General features: G+C 38.9%; 2 protein-coding genes across 11 annotated transcripts in view; one reads left to right on the top strand and one right to left on the bottom strand.

Annotated features, from left to right (window-relative positions):
- LOC146491044 (AP-1 complex subunit sigma-2) overlaps positions 1 to 8,250 on the bottom strand; it is a 39,842-nt gene extending 31,592 nt beyond the window's left edge. For 4 of the 9 annotated variants that reach the window (XR_014872422.1, XM_085151762.1, XM_085151755.1 and 1 more), the window contains exons 1-4: positions 8,134 to 8,250; positions 5,550 to 5,728; positions 347 to 455; positions 108 to 245 (exon numbers count right to left, since the gene is read on the bottom strand). Coding sequence is in view for 8 of the 9 variants with exons in the window: in XM_085151762.1 (XP_085007888.1) it covers positions 108 to 245; positions 347 to 455; positions 5,550 to 5,728; positions 8,134 to 8,244 (537 nt within the window). In the remaining variant the exon portion in view is untranslated. Of the gene's footprint in view, positions 1 to 98; positions 246 to 346; positions 456 to 5,549; positions 5,729 to 8,133 lie in introns of all 9 variants that reach the window. The other 5 variants (XM_085151758.1, XM_085151756.1, XM_085151759.1 and 2 more) reach the window with 2 other exon arrangements.
- Positions 8,251 to 10,828: 2,578 nt separating this feature from the next.
- On the top strand, positions 10,829 to 16,475 carry LOC146491043 (retinoschisin-like). Of its 2 annotated transcripts, none has more exons than XM_085151764.1 (6): positions 10,829 to 10,943; positions 11,261 to 11,286; positions 11,385 to 11,577; positions 13,940 to 14,081; positions 14,167 to 14,362; positions 15,849 to 16,475. In XM_085151764.1, the coding sequence occupies exons 1-6, from the start codon at positions 10,889 to 10,891 to the stop codon at positions 15,999 to 16,001; spliced, it is 765 nt and encodes a 254-aa protein (XP_085007890.1). In that variant the 5' UTR covers positions 10,829 to 10,888; the 3' UTR covers positions 16,002 to 16,475. The 2 variants fall into 2 exon arrangements, with proteins under 2 accessions (XP_085007890.1, XP_085007889.1); XM_085151763.1 differs by having other exon boundaries at positions 10,831 to 10,943; positions 11,382 to 11,577.
- Positions 16,476 to 16,664: the final 189 nt, after the last annotated feature.

The following is a 16,664-nucleotide window of genomic DNA, read 5'->3' as shown; positions in this document are numbered from 1 at the left end:
TAATATATACATAAGAAATAGTGGTGTACTAGTGTAAAATATCTTTACCAGAAATGCAGTATTTGAAACTGTTATTGTTCACATGGTGGTTTTATCACATATCTTACCTCTTGTAGCAGGTCAGCCTGCTCAATGGCCTTCAGCACATTCTTTTTAGACGTCTCTTGAGCTTCTCCGCCCAGCAGGAATTCATCCAGGATGAAGTAGGCCTTCTCAAAGTTAAAAATAATGTCCAGTTCGCAAACCTGGTGAACAACATGCAATAACTTTAAACATTAATGAACAGCTCAGCACATGGGAATTATAACTAAGAATAACATTAGGAAGTCAGACATCACAAACGCACACTGCCAAAGTATTTATCCAACAGCTCCACATATCTGTGGATGATCTCCAGCGTGATGAGCTCGTTGTCCTGGTCCTCAATGGCACAGCAGAAATACAGGCTGGCATATCTGCAACACAGCGAGAAGCAAATTCACTTCAACTGAAAAAGTTCGTTCCCTGCTTTCTCAGAAAAATAATTCTGAGAAAGTTTCATATGAAAACTATTGTTTTAATCACAACTGTCAAGTAGAAAAAGTCATCCCCATCAGCACAGTGGAGGCTGTTATTTTCATTCTAGGTATACATGTGCAATCATGTGAAATACTCAATCTTAAAGGCTAAAATAGGAAAAACTACATAGTCGAAACAATATACAGGGTACTACAACATGCATTGCATTTGCTGTGTGATTTATAGAGTCTATATTTCCTGCCAGAGTGCATGAAGGAGGCTGCTGTGTCCTTTAAATGTCTCAGGGTCTTCGATATAATCAAGAGAGGGCAAATATCTCCATAGCTGATGTCTCCAAAAATGCATGCCGTACACCCAAAAAGATAACCATCACTACAGCCCAGAGAAAAAATAACATGAATTAGATTTTGAGGTGAACTATCCCTTTAAATAAAAATCTTTCGTTGTGAAAACTACATCATCAAATAGCCAAAGCCAAGGAGCTGACTTCAAGGATTTGTAAAGCTGCGACAGACTCTCACAGTGATGTACTGTCTCCCATCCCTGAAATGGAGCTGAGAGGGCATTTCTCCGTTATTATTAAGGCCTGCTGTTTACTGTGCACAGGGTATTCATTTAAACGCCAGAAGCCGGATGCAGAAGGCTGAAACAGTTAAGACCCATTCTGCCATAGTTCTTTATCCCTGATAATCCCTAAGGCACTAGGCATGTGATGATTGGGTAATAAAGGAGCTGGTCAGTTGATCCTCTGAAACCAGAGGAGCAGCAGGACACAATGGACAGGGCTGCAGATTCTTAAAAAGACAAGTGTACAATACTCGCAGAGGTCACAGAGAACAGCAAAGCTGCTTATTAGCCAGGCTGTTTTCTGGTGGTGAATTCTTGATTGTTTCGAGCTGTTGTCTATCTTTGTCTACAGTTTGTGAAAATGAATGCAAGGTGTAGCCAAGCAGGAAGCACAAAGGGCTCGGTTCAGTCATTACAAAAGAGCAGTGAGACAGCATTTTTACTGGAGCTGACACAAGTCAACGCTTTAAAAGATAATGCACACTCTGTGTAGAGAAGGCTCCCAAAGTAAACAACATCTTTATGTTGCATTGGCAGCCTGATGGCACAGGTCCCCCTGTTTTATAAGTGGATTAGTCTTCAATAAGACATCTTTATAGAATGTTGCTTAACACGTAAGTAAGGGTTATATTAACATTTCACATGTGGCAGACAGTTTAGAGCCTTACTTGGAGGTACACTTTGAATTTCAATTTAGTCTACTTTGGGACAAATATCAGCATGAGTTCTGCTGGCAAAGCATCCAATCACAGTTGACATATAAGGAGAAGCCTTAAAGAAATTTATGGGAGAACTGTGAAACTGTAAAGATGGCAGCAGCCCAACATTCAAAGAGCCAATCAACATCTGAGCCTGGAAACATATTATCCAATCACGGTGCACTGACACATGCCCTCTATAGAGGTTTATGACAGTTTCAACTGTGCAGCAAGCAGCTTAAATCCTCCCTACTTGTTACTGTAAAGAGGACGTATCATAGAGAGTATAAAATATGGTAACAACCACTGTGAGGTCACCCCTGAGTTACTGAAGACCAGTTATCGAGCTTTGGCTTGAGCTGTTTCACCATCTCCATTTTGGTGTACTGAAACCAGATGTAATGAGCGAGTGGTGGATGTGACTGTAAAATGCTGAATTACATGTGGTTAGCCAATGAGCATACCCTAAATAGTACTTCTTCTTGATTCTCAGATAGACCAAAAATGTCAAAATAGACTTAATGTTTTATTCTGCATGAACTGAAACTAGTAAGATTCTAGCTTCTACTCAGAATCTATTTTATACCTTCAGGTATGAGCATAGACGGAATATCATGATCTAGAATTGTTCAGCACCCTGATAGCACGTGCAGAGAAGCTGTTCATGTTGGATTGAGCCATAATGAAGCAGAAAAGTCAAATAACTTCTCACATGCATAATAAAAATGTAACTTGAAGCACTTTTATAAACCAAAAGCCTTTTTTTAAATTAGACTGGTGATTCTATACGTGCAGTGTTTATGTCCAGTTAAACAACTAATGTGAAAATTGTAAATACAGGCTTCAAAATAACTCAAGTGTTAACAAACTGGACTACTAAGTGGCAAGACGTGCTTCTCAAAGGTTTTTGGTAAGAATCAGATTTACAAGTAGATTAGCCCAAAATGTGTTTGGATAATTATGTCAGAAAGGTTTTTTCCCCGCTGCTGGCTTTGAGCTACGTTTTAGAGCTACAGACAGTTTAATTTGGCACCAAATATCACCATGAGTAGTGCCACTGGCAAAGGATCCATCCTTGTTTATGATCCTGGATCAATTCTGACATATCAGATGGGAAACAGCATGCATTTTAAGAATTTAGGCTGATAAAGCACAGTTTCAGCTCTCAGCTTTCTATTAAACTCACTGAGATTTTGGTCCTGGTTCAGCTCATAAAAACAAAAATGCATGTGGAAGAATCAGTCATTTGTAAAAACCAATATTAAGCTTCATTATTTGCTTCTAATTTGCTCTGTTTCTCTGTCACATTTAAAGAAAATATGTTTTAAACTGATGCTTGCAAGCATCTAAATTACTGTAAGCTGTGAGAAATTATACAGAGAAATTTTCAGTGTTACAAGTTACACATCTACACACTGACAGGCTGTATGTTGATGCATTAGTGACAACATACAGATCCATGTTGTTGCTCAAAATTAGACAATTTCTTTCTGCAAAGAAACTTTTAGCCAGAGCTAAACAATCCAGAAATCTGTCTCATGCATAAAAGAAAAGAAGACCAATTCTATTTACATTATACGCGCTCCGTTTCAGCAGTATACTTAGAAGGTATAGCATACATTCTCATTGCTATGCAGATGATACTCAGCTTTATCTATCCCTGAAGCCAGATATCATACACAGCAATTAGTTAAAATGTAGGAATGTCTTAAAGATATTTACGGCATTTCATTTCCTACTTCTAAATTCAGATAGAAATTAGGTTACTGTACTCAGCTTTAAAAATATTATCTAACCAGATGCTTACTCTGGATAGCATTACCTTGAGCTCTAATAACACTGTGAGGGATGTCTGAGTCATTTTTGGCCAGGATATGTCATTCAATGTGCATACTAAACAAAAAGGTAGGACCGCTTTCTTGCAATTGCACAATATTGCTAAAATTAGAAACATCCTGTGTCAGAGTGATGCTGAAAAACTAGTTCTTGTATTTATTACTTCTAGACTGGAAGTCATTATTATCAGGCTGTCCTAAATAATCCTCGAAAAGGCTTCAGTTGATCCAGAATTCTGTAGTGAGAGCACTGACATATTTCTATGTTAGCCTTCATTTCGTTGGCTCCCTGTTAAATCCAGAATCACTTAATCTCTTTCTCATCACATGCAAGGTCTTGAATAACCAAACCCATCTTATCTTTAAGACATAATAATCTATCAACCAAATAGAGCACTTTGCACTTGGACTACTGGCTAACTTGTCAGTCATATGGTATTTAAAAGTAGAATGTGAGGCAGAGCTTCCAGCGTTTCTGTGGAACTAGCTCCTAGTCTGGATTCAGGGGACAAAAATCCTCTCTACTTTTAAGTATTAGGCTTAAAACTTTTCTTTTTGATAAAGCTTATAGGTACATCAGGTGACCATCCCTCAGTTATACTGCAATAGGCCTAGGCCTCTGGAGGCCTCCCATGATACACCGAGTCCTTCTTGTTCATTCACTTCTTTTCAGTCTCTGCATTTAATCATTAGCTGTTATTAATCTCTGGCTCTCCTCCACAGCGTGTCTTTTGTCCTGTCTCCCTCCCTCCCTTTGAGAAAATTACCCAACAGTTCACATTATCTACAAACTAAGCAAACATTTTCCCGGTAAGTTTATGATCTTGGTCACTGGTTTTAGACCTTCTTCGAACCAACTTGATATTCATATTATAAATTATGGTCCCATTTAGAGTAAAATGGATGATGAAGATGAACGTGCTTTAGGCTGTGGCTATCATGTTGAAGGTAGAGTTACCAAAATACTAAACTCAAGGCTTCAAATCAGGCTTCAAATCAGTTTCTACAAACTAACAGGCAATGTCACAGTGGCTATAACCATGAGATTTACTGCTATGCTTGGGATTATTGTCCTGTTGCACAATCCAATTTAAGACAAGCTTTAGCTGTCACACGGACGTCCTCACATTTGTCTCTAGAAGAGATACAGAGGAGCTCATAGTCGACTCAATAACCGCAAGGTACCAAGATCCTGTGGCTCCAAACCAAGGCCATCAAACACCATGCATTTATACAGTCAATTTAAATTTGAGTGAAATTTTAGATTTTTTTCTTAAGTTGTTACTTAGCACCGATTGGTAATCCACCAGTATCATTTAAAGAAATGGCTTGCTAACAAAGCCTAATAACACACTGATAACTTAGTACTCCACCCTGTTGTTCACATGTGGTCACTTCTGATTCCAAAAACCCAACACAGTGATGGTCAAAATCCTAGCAGCGGTCCTTCAAAATGTCCTAAACCAATGGGTAATCATCACATTTGCTACATCTGTCTTTTACATATGTAAAAAAAATACTAAGAACTATTAACACTTAGTGAGAATTTAACTGAGGACATAAACATCTGTGTGGTGGGGCAATGGTTGCAATGGTTGCATTGCCCCACCACACATTACTGATCAGCAGTTCTGGCACTCTGTTAGTCCATCCCAGTGGGGTCACTCCGGTTCACAAGCAGTCTGCCTCCTTGTCCGTTGGCACAGCAACAGGATATAATGAGACTAAATTAATGCTCTTTCTTGTTGTAGTCTGAGTGCTGTCATGATGATGCCTTCATCTCTTTGGTAACACTCTCCTGATTCCCCAGCAGAGCCATGTCTATGAATGACGGGCCTATGAATTGCCCAGGGACGTGTGAAAATATTCTATTCTGAGGGCGTTCAACCAGAACACATTTTGTTCAGAAACAAGTCCAGTTCCTACCCACCTCTTGTACACAATTTTAAGGTCTCTCCACTCCAGAAAGCTGCACATTTTAGGCTTCCGTGCCAGGACTGTCTGCACCAACTCTCTGGTGATCTTCTTTTTCTCTTTATCAGACAAAGGCACGTACCATTTTTGGAGCCTAAGCTTGCCTTGCCGACTGAAAAGAAGCATGAACTGCATCTGAAATGAAGAGATGACACAAAAACAGAGGGGCTCTGAATAAAGACATGAGAGGAAGGAGTGGGTGGTTAAAGACATCTGCACAAAGAGACACAAAAAAGGCATTCAAAAAAGAAATTCACAGCACTTTTTATGTGATGTATCATGCTGACAAGTTAAATTGAATAAAATGATGCCTAAAAATAATTTAATCAGGTCAATCAAATTTTGGAAAATGAATAATAAAGGACAACCAGTGCAAATTAGACAGTGAGTTGGTGTTTTTGGATGATCTGCTGCCATGTGTAAAAGATAAAAAGCCTGCTATAGATTATAACTTGACTGATACATGATTTTTTTAGACCAATACAAATACCGATATTTGATTATTTAAAACTCATGCATAAGCCAATATTTTTTTTCTTTCTGACATACAAATCCTAGACAGTTGTAACATATATCAACTATTTCCCTAACATCTGTTACATGTATTTGTTTAATAATGTTTAATATGACAGTATTGTTTAAAAATAATCTTGTTTTAATTATCCCAAAGCTTATGGATTACATTGTTACTCATAATAGCAAAGCTGGTGTTTCTGTGATCTCTTCTCTACTTTTTAAATTTTCATTTATAATGTATTATACATGCCAATACCAATATATCGGAAAATAGCTAACACCAGCCAACAATACCAGCCCTGCTGATATATCTGTTGGGCTCTAGTATGAATCAATCGATTATCAGCCCACCGAATTAGTGAGGTTGATGTTCAAAACTTTTGTCACTATCATTTTCTTGTTTCTTGAAAATTTAAAGAGAATGTGTTGACCCATCTTGTGGGCGGGATGAAAATACTGCACTTGGACAATGAAAACTAATTTATAGTAACAAATAATAAACTCTTATTTTTTTTATTAACAATATTAAAGTTTAGAGTATTTTTTGTGAAAACACTCACTTTTAAAATTTTGTAATATAGACATAGTGATTCATTTTTCGCACATTGTTTTGAAGCTGATGGTTAGTTTTATAATAGACACTTCAGAATCTGGTTGCCTCTGGTAACCTAATAATGTATTTACTACCCTGTCATTTGTCAATGCATTGTATCCTGCAATCTTGTTTTCAGTAGAAGGTTTAAGAAAGTTTATCTTAGGACCCTACCGACATCACGTCACCAATGTTTTTTTGTTATTGTTGCTTTTCTTCTCCAAATATTACTGACTTTCTATCGTCTATGGTCATGACATTGCTGCAAGTCCTGTGTAAACAGTGCTTTAAAACCAACACAAAAACGTTGTACATTAATAATAATAATAATAATAATAATAATAATTTGCTTAATGTTTAAATATCTAGTCGAGTAGTTGTGTGCATCCCTTCACCTAAGTTAACAGGGAGCTTCAGACTACCCCAAACAGCTAAAACTGCAATAGAAGGACATTAAAATTGATCAAAGAAGTAAGTGTGGTAGTAACAGAGAAACCCAGTTCTCTATCAGAAAAAAGAGGAGTATCTATTGTCAATTCTATTGGTATTTCATCCATCCATCCATCAACTTTCTTTTGCTTATTTAAATCAGGATTTCAGGGAGGGGCTGGAGCCTAACCCAGCTGCCAATTGCTGAAAGGTTGGGCACACCACAGACAGGCTGCCAGTCTACTGCAAGGATTTCTCTTGGTATTGGTAATACATTTAAATGTATTCAAATTCCCTTAAAAATACATGAAAAATAAGGATGGGAAAATGCACAACACTAAAAAGTTGACAAAGTGGCATGCCAAAAACAAGTGAGTAAATTAAGAGTAAATAACAGAACAATAACGCATCAACTCCAATTATCATTGCATGTACACATTATAATGTATAAGTAATTAGAAAAAAAGCAGCAAAGCTTTGAATAACAGCTTTCCTGTCATAAAATGTGGTCTGCATATTGCTAAAGCACCAGCATTTTATCTGACTGTAAATTTTGATACCAATCCCCTGGATTACTAAGAATGAGTCTTGGTATCGGTACAAAAAAAAGCTATATCTATCGACCTCGACAGCCCTCCATCATACCAACACTATTTTCACTTCAGTTTTAAATACAGGGTACACAGTTGACGGAAAACAGGGCACAAGGCATGTTTTAAATTCACTAAATGCATTCAAACACATGCAACGCCACAGTTATTTTCATGGCCAAATGTTAAAGCCTTTTAAATCCATGTAGCCAAACCAGAAACATGACTGAAATCATCCCGTTTCAGCCGCTATGAACACAGACGAAAGGAAGTACCGTTAACACCGTTATTCAGCGACTGCTACCTTTAGCATGTCCTGTTATCATAGAGCCTGTTAAAAAACCCACAGGTGACCGAGCGCGTTTGTACATTTTAATGGAAAAACAAAATTTCACACATTCAAAACTACTTACCTTGAATAATAACACTGTGTATCCCCCCCTCGGAAGAAATGAGCCACCCAACACCACCCTGAAACACGGCCAGTCTATAACAACCTTTTGATTGGCCACTAGGGTGAACATGATGATTTTTATTGGCTGACACGTTTTTGTAGTCCCCGCCTTTGTCAACGCGCTAATTAGACAACATACAAATGATTGGCTGCTACGGACAGCAATCAAACCACTCCGTTCCGCCCATTCAAACTTCATTACCTCAAACATCCGCTGAATGAACAGAGACGGAACAACCTGAAGTGAGACTGAAAACATATGGAGAACCAAAACTGAAAAAATAAAAATTAAATTACTAAATCTAAAAAATAATTAAATATTTAAATTGATTACACTGAATCTGTTACAAAATTTAAAAAAATGCATTTTATTATTTAATATAATATAATCTCTCTATATATCTCTACATTATATTCTTCTTATGTCTAAGTTTACCCTTCCTTGTCATTTTAATAGTTTCTGCTGGCCAAAAACTATTCCAAGACAAAAAGACAAAGCACCACAGTATGTTGCAAAAATGTCTTTTTGGCTTTTTAAATTTTCCCTACCCTATTTATTTTCTACTTTTGCATGTTAATGACGACCCTTTCTGTGGATTTTTTACGGAGTTAAGTTTTTGCCTGCTGAAACACATCAGATCATTCACTAAACTCTTCAAACATTTTAATAGCAGTCTTGCTCCATTCCGACATACATTAAGTCTCCCATCTGACTCAGTTTGGTTTGTGTGCTGCAGAGTGGCCATTCAGTCCACAACCTGTCAGGTGATGACACACCTGAGAGAACTCTTTCCACACTTAAAACTGAAATTTTGGGCAATTCAAGCTGCAGTGCTGAACTGAGCCTCGGTACTTACTTTTAGCTTTGTTTTTTTTATTTATTTGTCAGTTAAAACACACAGAAGTATTCTCATAAGAGTAAGGATACAGTGTATCAAGTTTAGCCAATAGCTAACTTTCATGTGCTGTAGAATATGATATATGCGAAACCTAAAAAACATCTAGGCCAACACTTACAAAAACATACTGTAAAATCGGTAAATGACATAAAAATGATGATGAAAGGATGGAAATGGATCTTAATTAAAAGCAGGTGTGTGTGTCACCTGAGGATCTGGTCTTAAAGGTGTTATAAACAAAGCTCTCCAAGACATTTTAATGGTAGAGGTGCAGGATTGCAAACTTTTTAATCAAATCAAATCAAATCACTTTTATTGTCACATCACATGTGCAGGTACGCTGGTACAGTACATGCGAGTGAAATTCTTGTGTGCGAGCTTCACAAGCAACAGAGTTGTGCAAAAATACAATAACATAAAACAAGCAAAATATAAGAATGGCTAAATCTGAGACTAATAAACATATGTACAATATATAATAGTATATGCATTACTGGATGTGTATACTAAATATGTTTTTCTACGTGTGTGTGTATACATATTTTACAAATTAAATAGAGTAAGCAATAAAATAAAATATATAAAAATATACAGAGGTTGGCAGTTGGACATGTGCAAAACAGTGGCATTAATGTACAGTATGGAGTGCATAACGTTGAAGTTCCAGTAGTGGAGGTGAGGTGTCTATGAAGTGTTCAGCAGCCTGATGGCCCTTTTAAAGGGCAAAATGAACATCTGGATAGAAAATTAAGTTCTCAAAACAGAATACTTTGTGCTTACTTGGTGGGGAAACTGTTGTGGTTTCCTAACTGGAACTCTAGTGTGTCTATTGTACTTGGACAGCCAGCACTGATTGGGGATTTGAATGGATTAAAGTCACTGCAAAGCTTCAATATTCTAGAAATAAGACTTTTGGAACAATCAACTTGCAACATCTGCCACGGTCATCTTTTTGACCCACATTTAAACAACCAGCTTTTATAAGATTTCCGGCACCTTGGGGCAACTTGTCATGTTATAAATTACAATTATCAGCCAGATAACTGACAAAAACAAGCAGATGTGAGATTACATCCCATCTCTTCATGCTGGGATAACTCTGAATTGCAATAAGTAACTCTTAAACTTACAAAATTAAAATCTCCGCCTATATTTACAGTAGCCGTTTAAAACAAATTATTAAACTTGTAGATTGTGAGTTTTATGGATGATGGCAATTGTAGGTAACTGTGATCCATCCCAGTGTAAGTCAAACATATTAAATTGATGTTAAAATGTTTGTAACTATTTCTGATTTCTTTGAATTTAAAGTGATTTTTTTGTCATAGACAAACCTGCTGCTTTCAGGCCTATTTGATCATATTTGTTTGTACCCAAACTGAATACTAATTCGCTGGTACTGGTCTCTGTGTGGCTTACCTAAAGCAGCCTTTATCCGGCACAGATAAATAAAAAAGTATATTTATGATAAACACAAATGTGTGATGTATAATAGGACCATAAATGACCTTAGTGACCTTGGTGTGGGTGTGTGTATGTCCAGTCCATGAGTTTAATGTGGGTCAGATGTCAGGAGGCAGAGTTCAGGAGTCTGACAGCTGTGGGGAAGAAGCTGTTCCGGTACCTGGTGGTCTTAGTCTTAGGTCTTTTTATAGATGAGGTGATGACATTCAGTGCAAGAGCACCTGAGGGAGGTGTCTAAGGGCCAATAAGGAGCATTAGGTAAGGCCATTGCAGGCCTGTGGATTACAGTAATCCCATCCACTTGCAGTGGGTATCATACACATCTCATTTCAGCACAGCTGAAGAGGAAAGATGAAGATGCCTGCTTGTCGAGCTGCTGTGCTTTTCCTCCTGCTTCTCTCTCAGGGTAAGTCACTGTGCAGCTGATCCTGCCTTAAAATAATCGCAACAGTTATTGTGCCTTTATGATAATGCTAATGGTCCCACAAGTTATTAAAACAGCAGTGAGCAGTACTACACAAAAATGCTGCTGCTGCATATGAAATTATAAAGAGGGTAAAAAGCTTTTCCTTGGTGTGTCCTTCATGCAATCCTCAGATGCAATCCAATAATTCATAAGATTATTTGACATGGTGCTTCTTTTAGGTCATTTTCTTTTTTTCTTACACATTTTATTCTATCATCTGCTCTTACATTTCATGCTTCTGTCGATGGGGTGTATAGCCCTTGTCACTGTTCACTCAGAGGAGGTAAGAAAGAGTCTCAAAAAGGTCTAAAATGTGGTTTAAAAGTCTTAAACTCTGAGAGCAAACTCTCGATTCATTCCACCCTGTGTGATCTCCAGGAGGAGGAGGAGGTCATCCAGGAGCCGGACCTGCAGGAGGAGGACCAGCAGGTGATCGAAACCTGGAACACAAAAGCGAAAGCCTGCACCTGTGACTGCGAATCTGCACGCATCCCTGCTGTCATCCCACCTGTTCCCCCGACCTCGCTGCCAACGCCGCCACCATCTCAAAGTCACCTGCTGAACTGCATGCCAGGTGAGGACTCCACCTGTGTAGTCCTCTGTCTGTTTCACTTACACTCATGCTGGATGCCCTTTTTTAGGTTTTAAAAAGTGATTAATGGGATCCCCTTTATACGAAGGACACTAACTTGCAGGAGAAAGTCACGCATGTGAAGATGAATGGTGGGCAGAGTTATGTCCTGTGGATCTTTATTTAACATCTGTGATGGATCAAACAGCTGATGGTGGCTGGCTGTGTCCTCATGTGCTTTCACGCTGCAGCGGTGCACAATCACCTCTCTGATCTTGCAGTTTTTCAGCCTGTAAGATGAAAGAGGCTTGCACCGAAGGTTAAGAAATGAACAGCTGTGAGGAAGAAGCTTGCACAGGCAAATGCTTTTCAGATAATCTCATTACCTGTGCTGGAATGTGACGAACAGATTAGGGAGCCCAAATAGGCCATGACCTTCACCTATGATACTAGCAAAGGAAGCACACATCAGAAAATGCCCCGATCATCTTCTTCTACCTCATCATGCAAGAGTTCTGATTAGCAAAGTTGGACTATTACACGAGGAAAAGCTGGAATAAGATACTTTGCTGCGTTTTTAATGTCTTTAAAATGGAATAAACATTTCATTTCAGGCAGCTCTTCTATCACTTCTATCATCTGCTTTTCTGGCAGATTCAAACCAATCCAGTAAGGGGTGAGAGGGAGTAATTTTCATCTGATGTAACTGATATATTTTTATTACCTGAAGTCAATTTATTCAATTCAATTCAATTCAATTTTATTTATATAGCGCCAAATCACAACAAAAGTTGCCTCAAGGCGCTTCATAGATACAGAGAAAAACCCAACAATCATATGACCCCCTATGAGCAAGCACTTTGGCGACAGTGGGAAGGAAAAACTCCCTTTTAACAGGAAGAAACCTCCAGCAGAACCAGGCTCAGGGAGGGGCGGCCATCTGCTGCGACCGGTTGGGGTGAGAGAAGAAAGACAGCATAAAAGACATGCTGTGGAAGAGAGACAGAGGTTAATAACAGATATGATTCAATGCAGAGAAGTCTATTAATACATAGCGAGTGAGAAAGGTGACTGGAAAGGAAAAACTCAATGCATCATGGGAATCCCCCGGCAGCCTACGTCTATTGCAGCATAACTAAGGGAGGATTCAGGGTCACCTGGTCCAGCCCTAACTATATGCTTTAGCAAAAAGGAAAGTTTTAAGCCTAATCTTAAAAGTAGAGATAGTGTCTGTCTCCCGAATCCAAACTGGAAGCTGGTTCCACAGAAGAGGGGCCTGAAAACCATCATGGAAAAAAGAAAGTAAACCCTGATTCACTTCTTTGATTTTACCAACTGGGAAAATCATCTGGTCCTTACCTGGTATTAAACATTGGGTAAATAATACATCAGATGAATGAGGACACATGACATATTCCACCGTGTCATTATTTATTGTGAAATCGCAGAAGCATTATGCAGCAACGACTTGAAATAATTGTTTTCCATATGACTTTATTATTCTGTCATATCACTGTGGAGGGATTTTGTCGCACGCTTCTTCACGGCATTCCTTGATTTCGTTGAGGTTAAGGTGTAAAGCATTAAAGTGAGGCTGAGGTCTGGACTTTGACTCGGCCTCGGCAGCACCTTGATTCCTTGATAGAGATGCTGCTGGGCTTTAATCATTGCCCTGCCTCATGACCCAGTCTTGCGCAAGTTTTAACTGCGGGGCACGTGGCCTCACATCTGCCCCCAGAATACTTTGATATACAGAAGAGCTCACGGTCGACTCGATGACTGCAAGGTTTCCTGGTCCTGTGGCTGCAAAACAAGTCTATTTCATCAAATCTCCACAACAGTGCTGACAGCTGGTGTGACATCTTTGTGCTGATTTGGTTTTCTGCAAATATACAGTCTTGTTGTTTTTTGATAATGTTAATCCAATATTTTGATATTTCATATTTCTAACATTTTATACTTTTCATATTTTTTTTGTTATTTGGTGACCTTAGCACAACAGTAATTTTGTTGTGCTTGCACAATGTCAGTAAGGTTGTTGGTACCTGTTACTCACTGCTCCCCTAAGCAAAAGGCAGATAGTATAGCATCATGACCACCCCATACAGAACAGAACAGTCAACACTTTACTTGACAAGTTGCTACCATGTGAACGTGTAATGTTTGTGCTCAGTTAAATCTACCCTGTGCTCTGCTTCAAAACATCAAATGGCATTAAGTCATTTTTAACACAAAAATGAACCAATCGCTCCATCGCAGCTCACTGGAAGTGTTTAGAAAGTTTACTAAGTGTTTATTTTCAGGAATTCATATTTCATATATCATATTTAATGCCATAGTAACCTGGAAATGTTTCCTTTCACAGAATGTCCGTACCACAGACCGCTGGGATTTGAATCTGGATCTGTGACCTCAGACCAAATCAGCTGCTCCAGTCAGGACCAGTACACCGGCTGGTACTCCTCCTGGATCCCGAACAAGGCTCGCCTTAACAACCAGGGCTTTGGGTGAGTCGAGGCCACCCAGTCTCCAGTTCGTGTCACACAGCGCACCCCAGATAAACAAATAACTGGGAATGTGAATCTTTGTTAGGTGCGCATGGCTGTCCAAATTCAACGATCAGTACCAGTGGATCCAGATTGACCTGAAGGAGGTGAGCGTGGTGTCTGGTGTCCTCACCCAGGGCCGCTGCGACGCCGATGAGTGGATCACTAAATACAGCATCCAGTACCGCACTTTAGAAACTCTTAACTGGATCTACTACAAAGACCAGACTGGAAATAACAGGGTAGGTACACTAAACAGGAGTCACATATGAAAGCGTCATAATAACTGAGTCCTGTGGGCTTTTGTACCATTTAAATTACCCCCAAAATCTACACTTTCATTTACTTTAGTATTCTTTCTTTGTAATTTGGAAAAACTGAGATCTATTATGGGGGCGACAGTGGCTCAGGGGGTTGGGAAGCTCATCTGTAACCGGAAGGTTGCCGGTTCTGATCCCTGGTCATTGTGTCCTTGGGCAAGATACTTCACCTACCGCCTACTGGTGTTGGCCAGAGGGGCCGATGGCGCGATATGGCAGCCTCGCTTCTGTCAGTCTGCCCCAGGGCAGCTGTGGCTACAACTGTAGCTGCCTCCACCAGTGAGTGAATAAATAGTGGAATTGTAAAGCGCTTTGGGTGCCTTGAAAAGCGCTATATAAATGCAATCCATCATTATTATTATTAAATTGCAATAATCTCAGGGTTTGCATGTGCAGCTAAACATCTTTACATTGACAGAGAAGGGCATTTCATCGGTCCACCTCACTTATAAAATCTTAAATAACACTGCCCCTAGCTATTTAACAGAACTTATTCATTTGTATAATCCTATAAAAGCACTAAGATCTTCTAACCAGATGCTCTTAATGCAACCTAAGTCTAGGTTGAAAACCAGAGGCGATCGTGCCTTTGCTATTGCAGCTCCTAGACTGTGGAACAACCGCCCTTTTGCCATTCGCTCTTCTGAGACTGTTCAGTCTTTTAAATGTCGTTTAAAGACCCATCTTTTTACTCCGGCTTTGATGTAAGATAGTTTGATTATCATTTGGTTGCTTTCTATGTTTGTCTCGTCTTGCGTTGTGTTTGTCTTATTTTTATTTCCTAATTTGTGAAGCACTTTGATCAAAACTGTTGTTTTTAAATGTGCTATATAAATACATTTTGATTTGATTTGATTTATGATCGAAGTGAGCCGCATAAAGCTCGCAATTTAAAATGAGTTTGAAATCTCTGGCCTACACCAATCAGTACACACTAAAGTGTTTAAATATATCCAACTAAGAGGCTGTTATATTGTAATTTTATGTGGACCTATTATTCTTTAAGTCCTCGTGAATGATTTAGTAGTTCACACATAGCTGCTGCCGAGTTTATTTGGCTTGGCCTTTAGCTGTCAAAAATATAGGATACTAATATGGTCACATCATGCACACAGCTGTGCAAATCAAAGCTTCTGGTTAATGATGAGCAGCTAATCAGAGTAAAGTTGAGTCAAAGGGAGCTAAAATTGCTTGATTCATATAGTAGATGAACTGAGTGTTAATATAAATAAGGATTACAGTACTTTGAACTGTGAAATCATGCAAAGCTATTCAAAGAATAAAACTATGGAGGTGGAAGTAATCATAGAAGGTCCTCTTCATGAGCCTTTTCTGATTATTGTGTGTGTAAATGATACAAAATGAGCACCCTGCGTGTTGAAATGCTGTGTACTTTCTTTTTGTTTAGGTCTTCTACGGAAACTCCGATCGCTCTTCCACGGTACAAAACCTGCTGCGCCCGCCTATTGTGGCTCGTTATATACGCCTGCTGCCGCTGGGCTGGCACACCCGCATTGCCATGAGGATGGAGCTGCTGATGTGCATGAACAAATGCACCTGAAGTGTTTCTTACCTCACTGACCATCATTCCCCTGCCAACCCTGTCACTTGCCAAAAGGGGAATATTTGTCTAACACTGTAAGATCCTTTGATACAAGTCTAGTCTGTCCCCATTTGGTGAGGCTCACAGTTCTCTGGGCAGGTGGACATCTCTGGTGTCCTTTGATGGATTATTTGTCTGTATTAAAGTTTCCACCAAACTGTTCCAGCTCAAATTGAAATTTGTCACCTTCAATAAAGCAGTTATTAACTGCGTCAGGAAATAAAAAAGCTTCTACATGTTCAGAGTCAAATCAAACGGGCTTGTTTTATTTGAGATTTACTGTTACATATGTAAACATGAATAATCTAAAACTGTTAAGCATTCATCTGTGAGTTTATGCTGTCATGTAAATGCTCTGTTGGGAAAAAAAAAGCAGATAAACACTGACTATGCTACTAATTTGTGTCTGTAATAAAAGCACAAACTTAATAATCGATTTCATTTAAACAGTTGATAAACATCCTCTGTTATAAATATTACCAAACAAGTAGTCACACATCAGTATTAATATAATACACGGTGCTCCTTCAGCGAAACAATAATCCAAAGAGAGAAACGTATCGTGTCAAGTACAGAGTGTGCACAGTCCTTACAGATGCACCACACACAATACGACACGGT

Source organism: Neolamprologus multifasciatus, chromosome 23, assembly GCF_963576455.1.
Source record: "Neolamprologus multifasciatus chromosome 23, fNeoMul1.2, whole genome shotgun sequence".
Lineage (NCBI taxonomy): Eukaryota > Metazoa > Chordata > Actinopteri > Cichliformes > Cichlidae > Neolamprologus > Neolamprologus multifasciatus.
Note: the sequence above shows the minus strand (reverse complement) of the source record. Positions and strands in the feature narration are given on the sequence as shown.

Excerpts from the sequence above, each read along its gene's own strand:
- LOC146491043 (XM_085151763.1), top strand. The coding sequence starts at position 10,889 with ATGAAGATGCCTGCTTGTCGAGCTGCTGTGCTTTTCCTCCTGCTTCTC. Across the intron at positions 11,287-11,381 it reads TCACTGTTCACTCAGAGGAG|GAGGAGGAGGAGGTCATCCA; the intron begins GTAAGAAAGAGT and ends TGTGATCTCCAG. Across the intron at positions 14,363-15,848 it reads ACCAGACTGGAAATAACAGG|GTCTTCTACGGAAACTCCGA; the intron begins GTAGGTACACTA and ends CTTTTTGTTTAG.